Consider the following 10,815-nt stretch of genomic DNA (forward strand, 5'->3'; position numbering starts at 1 on the left):
AGTGTGAAACTAAATTCTTCCTTGTAAGAGTCTTTGGCCATGTACTATCATGGCATGGGGTCATCCACTTACTTACTATTTTTCATAATTCACAAAGAGCTGAATAATTTAATGTTACATGGCCCATGGTAAACTTTGTTTATTTTAGACTCGCTTTTGACTCAGACAAATGTTTACAGAATATGTAAGTTTCCATCGATAGAGATTACCGACAAATTTTTTATCGAAAGATTCTTAGTCGTCGATAATGTATATTTACCGACGGTTTTTGTCCATTACCAACGAATGGGATCCGTCGTTAATTAATTCTCATTTTGTAGTGTACTTTGTCTAAAAGATAAAAGATGATAGTTTGGTTTAATAATAAATAATGTAAGATGCAATTGTTTTGTGTAATAGACAATATAACATTGTATACTTTTGTTTTATATTTAATATAGAATAAATATGTTGAATGATTGGGTAATATAATATTATATAAGAACATATAAATGTTTATTCTACATGTTGGCTAATATAATATTATATAAGAACATATAAATGTTTATTCTACAAGAAATGTTCCTTACTTTTGTTTGTTAAATAGACCCGATAAGAAAAGGACAAGTTATGTCAGAAGATCTCTTGGATAAAAAGTTAAAACTTTTTTTTTCAATAATTCCTAAATCATGCATCAATTTATCATTGCACTCACTAAAAAAAACTCTTTAATTATCGATGAAATTTTATTTACATAAATAAATTTGTTGGTAAAATAAAATTTATGGATTATTTTTACCAACAAAAATAAATTCTGGTGTAAAATCTACTGATAAATTATAATCTGAATTACAAATAAAAATACTTTTCGAGAAACATCCATCAGTAAAATTGGTTGGTAATCTAAAATTGATATTATTGGTGAATTTTTTTGTCAATAAAATGACGTTAAAATTCCTTTTTGAGCTTTGACCATTTCATGGTAAAATTCGTTGATAATGTAAAATTTTGGATTATTAACAAAAAAATTCCATTGATAAATCTATAAGTAAAATGGATACTAAATTTAAAAAAATGTTCATATTAGACTTTGATTATAACCAAAATCAAAGCATAAATAGGTATTCAACTTCAGTTTAAGTTATAACGAAGCCAAATTTGGTCTCAATTATGAGCAGAACTGAAACCAATCAAACCAATCACATACACAAGTATATGATAAAATATATTATTATAATATTCAAATATACTTGATTTGTGTCTCTTTATTTATTTCAATATCAAATATTTTTTTTAGAAAGGTTTTTCACACACTTTTAAAATCACATCTTTTCATTTTGGAAACAAGAATCTTAGGCATTGTTGTTTAAGAATTATTGTCTTTTATACAAAAATTCAAAAGTCCTACACCAATTCTCTCGATAAGTCCATGCATTATTTAAGGAAGGCTTGTACAAAATACATAATATAATTGTATAATAGTATTTATCATATTTACTTGTTTTAAGAATATCATATTTTTAAGAATTTAGAACAAATGTAAGAATAACATTTAGCATATTTACATGTATTTAGATTGTGACTTATTCTAGCTGCAATGAATATATAAGCTCTTATGTTTCTGTTATATTTTTGTACTAAATTTTTTTGTAGATTTAATATATAGAATGAAACAAAAGTAAAAGAAAAATATTCTTAAAAGATGTTCATGTTAGACTTCGGTTATAGCTAAAACCAAAGTAGAAACGAATATTCAATATTATAATTGAAACCAAATACTCTTAAAATAATTTAAATAAAAAACTACATTAAATTTTGATTATCTATATAACCGAAGCATAAAAAAAATTTGAGCTCATAATTATGAATAAAGTCGAAACCAAATAACTTTATGATTTGAAAATGTTATTTAGTTTTAAGGTTATTTGTCTTTGATAATTCATATATTTTATTATTTATTTATAGTTTAATGTTTTGAATTTTTTTAGTTAAAATAAAATACTGACATTTATGTTTTGGTTTACAACTAAAAAAAATCACTATTTTTTATCTTATCTTTAGCATGTTTTACTTATAAAACTAAAATCCAATGTTCAAAATAATCGAATCTTCTGTATGACTTTTTTGACTCAAATAGTTAAACTTTTTTATTTAATATATTTCTTAAAATTTTTGGTTAAATATGTTTTTAATTCTTAAACTATTAAGCGATTTTGGGTTTAGTCCTTATTCGAAAGGTTTGTTCTTTTTAGTCCTCTTAGTTTTGAAACTCTTATATTTAGTCCTTAAAATTGAACGGCGTTAACTTTTCTATGATGTGACAAACGACAAACCACGTGTGATGCCACATTCCCTCGTTATTGTGTGCCACGTTGATTGTTTCATTTTTCATATCAGCGAAGGGTCTCTTCCATTTAGTTCCCCTGACGGCCAGATTCTGGAACAGCCCAACTTGAAGGAGTTCAGTTTCGGGGACCTGAAATCTGCGGCCAAGAGTTTCAAGGGCGACACATTGCTGGGTGAAGGTGGGTTTGGTAGAGTCTACAAGGGCTGGTTGGATGAGAAGAACCTTACCCCTGCCATCTACGAATATTACTCCCAGGAACAATTTTCCATCTTCCACAACCTTGTGCCATCATTCTATTCGAAACCTTGACGGCGAACCTGTAAGACCTATGCCCTAGAAATTTCGTTTTCTTGCCTAACTTTGAAGGTCATTCTTGTTTGTAGTTAGATTCTTTCCTTTTCGATTTTAATACTACACCTATTTCATCAAAATCCTCATTGTGAACACTGTTTTCTGTTTTCTGAAGTGGATTCATTCAACTTGTTGAAATACTTTGAAACTAACTTTGCTGTATTGTATTCCCTATATTTGCTTGTGATATTTAAATTCAATTTTTGTAGAATTAAATAAAATGGGATAATTAGGGTTTGGAGGTTGATATTTGAGAGTTTGACTAATATCATAATTGATTTATGTTTCTGGCCAGGGTTTTGAATAATCTAGCCCTTTCTCTGATAATGGGTAAAGCTAAAAAGGGTCCAAAGTTTGCTATTAGGAAGAAGATTGTCACTTCCAAAACAATAAAAAGGTAAGTTTTTTTCTTTCTCTTCCTTGGGTGTTGGTTCCTTCACTAGACTTGGTTTTATTGCTTGAAATCATGTCAATTTCAGTTACAAAGAAAAGGTTTTGAACCAGAAAAAAAGAATATTGTGACTTTGGCGTTGCCCCATTGTGTGATGCAAGTCTTGGAACCCCACCTGCGCTGGCACATACTGAACCACAACTTAGAGTCACGGGCGCAGAGAGATCCCAATTGCTTGGAGGTGCAAGCCAGGGTGGCGATTTCTGATGGGGTGAGGAAGGAGAGGATGCACACCTCATGATGCTGCCAGAGGGCAGCGACCACACACATGCTAGCATCCTAAATTGGCGCAACACCAAGATGACCCAGATCGAGTTCCTCCAATCGCCTAACCTCAATATCTGAACAAAACCAACGCGGAGCTTGTCGAAAAACCTCCATCTTCACCAAAGTCATTTGACAGTCAAAGAATCAAACATTTAAAAGTCAAAGATGCATGAAACAAGGATGACACATTTCAAAAAAAGGAAAAGTGACGTGGCTCGTCGTTTGCCACATCAAAAAAAAGTTAACGCCGTAAAAATAAGAGTTTCAAAACTAAGAGGATTAAAAGGAACAAACCTTTCGAATATGGACTAAACCCAAAATCGCTTGATAGTTCAGGGATGAAAAACATATTTAACCCTAAAACTTATTTTGAATCTACAATTTATATTTATGATATCTACCTATCACTAGTAAAAAAACACATTTTTAACTCGTGATATATGCCGCATTTTTGTAAAAACCGAAGCATTTAAAGACGCGGTGGCAGTTTGGAAATTAAGATGAAGTTATATGCTTCGGGTATACAAAGAACCGAGACATAAAACGTTTACGACACCGGTTGATGGAGGACCGAGGCATAAGGATCTGATACTGCTTCGGTTGATGCAGGACCGAGGCACAAGGACCTGCACGTTTTCCAGTAAAGCAGGGTTTCCATCTGACAAAAAGAGCTACGGCCTTGGTTAATAACAGAACCGAGGCGTAACGTGTTGCACCTTTTCAGTGAGTCAGGCTTTCCATTCAAACCCTTCCATTATTCTTACTTCTACTCTAAATGTTTCATTTCCCATTTCCCATTTCACGTTTCACTTTCCCTCATCCCCTCCCTCCTCTCCTGCAACCCCTCCCATTCTCCAGTCCCCTCTCCCTCAACTCCATCATTCTCTCACCAGATGACTTCTCCCTCTGCATCCCCAGGACGGTGCGGTGACGGTGCGGCGAGGCAAGACGAGACGAGATGAGATCTGACGAGACGAGGCGGTGATGGTGACGAGACGAGATGGTGAGGCGACAGTGCGACAGTGCGACGAGGACAAATCTCGCGACGGTGCGGCGAGGCGAGACGGCTCGCGATAGTGCGGCGAGGCGAGACGGCTCGCGACGGTGCGGCGAGGCGAGAGAGCTCCGATGGTGCGGCGAGGGAGCTCGCGATGGTGCGGCGGGAGCCCGCGACGGTGCGGCGAGACAGCCCGCGACGGCGGCTGCAATGGCAAAAACCCTTTTCTGCGTTTTTTGGTTTTTGGTTCTGTTTCTTTGCAGGTGGATGGCGAAATAGATCTCTGATTTTGGTTTGGATCTCCCGTCTGCTCTCTCTGCTTCCTGTTCCCCCTTCTTAGACATCTGAGTTTGTTTGTCAAAGTAATTTTGTCCAAAGACATAGATGAAAAAAATTGCAGAAAAGAGAAAGAAGTTTAACCACAAAGAGAATAAACAAACATAACAACACTGATCTCGGTTGAAAATAAAAAAATTAAAAAACTTTAATGCCTCGATTGTCTGTGAACCGAGTCAGAATCTGAATCCTTTTGATTTGGTTCAGAACCGAGCCAAAAAATTCATTCTTTTTACCTCGTCTGAATATGCACCGGTCGTAGAACCGGTGTCTATAAGTGAAAATGACTGAGGCGGTATACCTTGATTGCACTAGTGTATACCTTTATTGCACTAGTGTATACCTTTATTTTAATAAAAAAAGTATTTAAGTATTTCGTAGTTTTATTTTGCATTACAATAAAATTCTATTTTAATCCATATATATTTTAAATGTTATTAATTAGTTTCATACATTCGATTGTTTTATATATAATTCATGTTATTTATAATTTAATTCATTATTTAAAACTCTCTACATTTAAATGTTCTATCATGAAATATTATTTCGTATATTTTTAAACTATTTTATTTCACTAGAAAAAAATTCTTATTATTTGACAAATATTTTACGGTATGTGTTTATATATTCAAATTGTTTTAATATTATTGTATCAATCAATAATACTTCAATAAATATATAATATAATTTCCTCCTTTAAAGATATTTTTAATCAATTCAAGCTTATTCATATAAATCTAATTTCATTTTAAATAAAAAATTTAAAGTTAAAAAAAAATCTCAACTATGCAATTTATTTTATGACTATAATAATAATTTTAAAATTTAAACAAAAAAATTTATAACAGAATTAATTATAATTTAAAAAAAACTAATTTTGTACAACCGAATTAATACTGAATTGTTTGCATTTAATTATTTAAATTATTTTCAATTAAATTCATTATTTAAAAACCAAATACCATACCACAACTATAAATGTTTTATTATTTATTCTTTTAATCCCTCTTTTTCTCTCTTTTTAAAACGTTTTTTTGTGAAAAAAGCAATGAAAATGAAGCAAAAATCCTTCCCGCCAGTTTTCCAACTATAATTACGACCGTTTAGAATATTTTTTCTTAACAAAAAGAACGTAAGATGTGCGTAGAGCTAAAATTAAGGTGGGAACGTGAATTAATAGTACAACGTAGCAGAGAAAAAGAAGATGATGTATCCCATTTGGTTTGTCCCCTTTCCACACTCTCTTTCTGTCTCTCTCACTCGCCCATTTGCATTTTCTCTCTCTAGAAAGACCCAAAGTAATCTCCAATGATGAATGACTGAAGAAACATGGAAACATCCACACTCACATCAATCCCTCTTTCTCTCTCATCACCACAAAAACTGAAAAGGAAACAGAAATGATGGGAAACACAAAAGAAAGGAAATTTGCTAAATTGATGGCTTCAAACCTTCTCCCAACCATACCCAACCATACAACGCAACACAAACCCCTTCTCTTTCTCTGTCATAAAAATGTCTTCCCCTATTTGCCCTTCTGCAACACCCCAAACAATCGCATCTTCATCACTTTCTCTCAAAACAACATTATTTTCTCACCGAGTTATGTGGACTTGGTTTTGGGTTTTATTTGTCCTGCTCAGAGTACCACAGAGAAAACAGGAAAGCCAGAAGAACCTTCTCTCTCTCTCTCTCTCTCTCTCTTTCTCTCTCTCTTTCCCTCTTCCCCCTCTTGTTATCTTTATCGTTGCGTGCTTCTTTTCCCCTATATCTCTCTCTCTCTCTCTCTTTCTGACTTGTCCTACCACCTACCCAACTTTCACCTTGTCATTGATCTGCTTGTTACCTTTACTTTTTGTTGTTGTTGGTGCTTTCTTTGTGCTTTGCTCTGTTATTTTCTGATCTGATGAAGAAGATGAAAGGGGTTGTGTCTGTGGAGTATACACCTTCTGCTGTGTATGAGGATCAGACGGTTAGTTTCAGGCATCAGAGTCTTTTGCACGACTATGAAGACCTGCAGGAGGTAACCCTTTTCTCAATTTTCTAAAAGTTTGGAAATTTTGTGATAGATCTACTCTTTCCTGTCATAGCTTTCCGGCTTTCGATGATCGTTTGGCTTTGTGCTCGTTTATTATTTTAGGAAGACAATAGGGCATCTTGTGTTGTTTGTTGATTTTTTGAAAAAAAAAAACCTGTTTTTATGTTCGATCACGTGAATTGTTGTCCATTGTCACCGATACGAGACTGTAGTTTTTGCTTGAACATCAGAGTGTTTTTTATTCTCTTTGTTCTCAATTTCCCGTACAATCAAGGATTACGATGAAATCTATGTCCTTATTTAATAGCTTACTCGTTGTTATCAGTATTTCATACTTGTTCCTCTCATTATGACAACACCAAAGCTATTTCCTTTGAATGATTCAATAAGCGTAAAACAGTTATCACGTACATTGCAGTGTGATTTGTTCTGGTTTTCTTTTTTCTCTTTCGTTTCGAGTATCTGTGATTCACATAAAGGAAGTTTTTTCCTGCTGAGCTACTTGATTTTATTTTTATGTTTCATATAATCATTTGGGTGGCTTCTGATCTTCATACAATCTTTAAGGATGAACTTAGCTTCTATGAAGAATCTATTATGTGTTTATTTTTAAGTTTTTTTTCTCAAATTTGGCAAACTATTTATCATCACTTTTTAATATGTCCAGGAAACAAATGCCACGAGAATGAAACTGCAGGCTGCGAAGCAGAAAATTTCGATACTGTCAGCAGAACTTGGGTAAAATATCACCATGCCTTTCATTTGAGTAGTTTCTCATAGTGGAATCATTTTATGATCATCCATAGGAGTTTATGCTTAATTATCTCTCTTGTAATTGTAGATTTTTGAGGCAACGTTACAGATATTTGATGCAAAATCCTTCTCCAAAGCAAGAGATTTCACACCAGCAAAAGCTTAAAGTCCATGCTACCCTTATCAGAAAGGGCAAGAAATATAATAGAAAGGAATCTACTTTGCACCCTGCCACAACCTCTCATTTGAATTCTAAAGGAAGGATTTCCAATAGAGTTGCGAGCACAGTGCAAAAAACAGTTATGTTTGATTTAAACCAGAACGCTTTGAGTCTTAGTAAAAAGGAGCTTTCTTTTCTTAATTCTGCTCCAGTGGCTGACTTAAAACACGAAGATGGAATTCATAGTGGTAAAGAAGCCTCAAAGAAGAGCATCAGTAAATTTTTTGACTTGAACCAGATTTCGGTAAATAATTTACATGTTATGTTTTAATGATAAGTAATCTCTGCTAATATTTCATTCCAGTAGGCTTATGTTTTCCATGTATTTTGGTCCTATCATGAGCAGAGAGAAGAGGAGGAATTCCTGGGTATTGAGGCCATGAGGGTTGAAGAACAAAAGAGAATTATCGAAGAACAGCACAATGACATGAAGTTGTCAGTTTGTAGAAATGTTGGAAATGGTTCAAACAGTGCAGTGAAGAGGAAGATCTCTTGGCAAGATCAGGTGGTATTGAGGGTTGGAATTTAACTTATTGAGTAGGTCAAATTCCTTCTTTTTTGGAATGTGTAGTTGGTCTTGATAATATATAGAATTTGTTTTTTTATTTTGCATGTGCTAACCATTTTAGTTTTATTTTCCTTTAGAGCATAGCATTATATGTTTAATATATAAGATGAGATTAAAGGGGGAATTTATCACCAGAAACCATTATTTGAAGTGAGTTCAATTTGTCATCTGCACTGCTAAATCATATCAGTAAAGCTGTCTAATTTTCTAATCCTGTTCATTATCATTTAGAAGAATGAAAAAGAAGACTAGAAGATAAGGAAAATGTTATTTCGTTGTTTGGGTTATATTAGTTTGAGCCTTAGGAATTGAAGATGTAACATATGATTCTCACTTCTGTAATTTAAGATGAGAACCTACCCATTTGGAAAACTATTTTGCATAATTCACTCACATGTACATACAAAGTCTATAATTTTATATTTAATAAGATTAGCCATATTTCACATTTATCTTAAAATTACAAAAAATGAAAATAATAACAAAATCTTACTATTAAGTCTACAATCGAAAAACAATACAAAATAGTTTCAATCGAAAACTCACTAAAGTCTAAACTTATGATGAATGCATATTAACATAAAAAATAAACTTTTTATATAAAATTTTTTAAAATTTAACACAAGTAATTAATCTTTAAACATTTGTACTAAATTTTAACAGAAATTAATGTTCAAGCGACTAAATTTTAATAGGCGCATAAGTAGATCAACAAAAGATAAACAGAGACTAAAAAGGTGAAGTTACTTATAGGTTACAGAGACTAAAAGAATTAATTATGTTTACAATTTTTACTATTCCTAAATTTTAAATTATAATTTTAATTATCATGTAATATTATTCACTCCTTAAAATAATTGATTTCAATAATCAAATGTAATGAACTAAATATCATAATTTAAATTAAATAAAAATTACATAAACAAATAAATTTAATGAAAGACATGTGTGCATTATCATGATTGAGATTTCCAAAACAATTACGAATTTAATTTCAATAGTTTGGAGTAATAATTTAAATAGTTTTGTGTTGTAGTATAAACCGTTCCACGTAAACACGTTGCATTTATTAACAAAAATATCATAACGTTTTTTTTGTGTCTTTTTCTAAGTCCAACATAAAATGTGACATGAAAAAGTAATTTTGTACAGTGCTTAATTCCTATCCGTGAAACATTGTTTTCTTAGATAAACTATTAAATCTTGGTTATTTAAGATTAAAATTTGAGATTATAAAATTAGGACTTAAGTGTTAACAAAATTAGACAAACTATATTTCAGTCGCTAGATTTGGAGGCTATATTGCTTATTTTCTAGTAGTGTGGCTTTATTCTATTTTTCTTTTTTCTTTTTGTTTTTTTAGCTTGTTTCTGAAATTCATTGGTTTTGTCTTATAGCTTTGTGCTTGATCTCTTTGAGTAGAACATTGAATTTGTCACATCTTTTAATTTGAATGTAAAATTCTTGATGGTTCTATCCAAAGTTCTTAAGAAATAAATTGAGAGTTAAGCACTTAGCCACTTGTGAGATATTTTTGTTTTCTTAATTGTGTTACGAGTTTAGTTCTATAGATATTTTTTACTTTTTTTTTAAGAGGATGGATGAAATTCAAATATTTGGAGATGAAATTGATCTTGAATTATATTTTTGCGTGGGAAAGAAAAATTCAAAACTTATTTTGTAATTGTTAAGTTTTGTAATTTTCATTTTCTTAAATTCTGTTTTTGAAGATTTATACTATGTCGAAAAAATTGGTAGAAACAAAGACAATTAATGTTTGCAAGCTTAAATTGTAGGTAGGTTTAGTTTTATTCTGCTTACATACCTAAGTTTCTTTTATGATTGTTTGCAATATTACTTTGTTTAGGTTAAAACGAAATTTTTTATTGAAGTTTAGGTACAAATGTTTTTTCTTAAACAAATTTAATTGTTTTCTGTACTGGCCCGGACAGCCATACATTTGTTCTGCACCAAACATTTTGGATTGTAGAAAACAATTAAGTAGCGGTTGAACATGACAGAAATGGTAGATGAGACCGGACGACGCAAAGTATTGGCATGCAGCCTTCATCAATAAACAAATTTTTCCCGCAAAGATTAAGGTAAATAGTAATTAGAGACATTGGGCTGAGATTGAGTCATGATTAAGGTTTCACTAAAACTATAAATATAAGTGAAATGTAAGAGGTATGTGATCGTATTTAATGTGAATTTATTACCATTACATTGAACCTTGTACGTACAGTCAACTGACATAAGAATCGGAGAACCTTTGACAAGTTCATCTCTGAATGGTGGAGCGAAGCGGAGGACTAGAAGAACATATACCGGACGACATTCCAGAAAAAATTATGCAGGTGTTAACAGTGACTCGACCTCATACCCGAAACAACTTTTATTAATGAAAACAACGTACTTTCATTTAGTTATGAAGACAATAAAATGTTGTCTTTTTAAGAAATTTAATTGCCTTCTGTTTCGATTATCAAATGTAAAGAAGTCAATATT

At 32.1% G+C, this 10,815-nt stretch overlaps 1 protein-coding gene across 1 annotated transcript; it reads left to right on the forward strand.

The window, feature by feature from the left end:
• The first annotated feature begins 5,955 nt into the window (after positions 1-5,955).
• On the forward strand, positions 5,956-8,474 carry LOC124845180 (uncharacterized). Its single transcript, XM_047322245.2, has 4 exons — positions 5,956-6,751; positions 7,434-7,504; positions 7,608-7,983; positions 8,086-8,474. The coding sequence occupies exons 1-4, from the start codon at positions 6,635-6,637 to the stop codon at positions 8,266-8,268; spliced, it is 747 nt and encodes a 248-aa protein (XP_047178201.1). The 5' UTR covers positions 5,956-6,634; the 3' UTR covers positions 8,269-8,474.
• Positions 8,475-10,815: the final 2,341 nt, after the last annotated feature.

This window comes from Vigna umbellata, chromosome 2 (genome assembly GCF_029865625.1).
Source record: "Vigna umbellata cultivar VRB3 chromosome 2, Vumbellata_1.0, whole genome shotgun sequence".
In the NCBI taxonomy this organism is placed as follows: domain Eukaryota; kingdom Viridiplantae; phylum Streptophyta; class Magnoliopsida; order Fabales; family Fabaceae; genus Vigna; species Vigna umbellata.

What these genes read in the sequence shown, in the direction of transcription:
- LOC124845180 (XM_047322245.2), top strand. Translation starts at nt 6,635, where the DNA reads ATGAAGAAGATGAAAGGGGTTGTGTCTGTGGAGTATACACCTTCTGCT. An exon ending in ACTATGAAGACCTGCAGGAG is followed by an intron (nt 6,752 to 7,433) that starts GTAACCCTTTTC and finishes TAATATGTCCAG; the next exon opens with GAAACAAATGCCACGAGAAT. An exon ending in TTGACTTGAACCAGATTTCG is followed by an intron (nt 7,984 to 8,085) that starts GTAAATAATTTA and finishes TATCATGAGCAG; the next exon opens with AGAGAAGAGGAGGAATTCCT.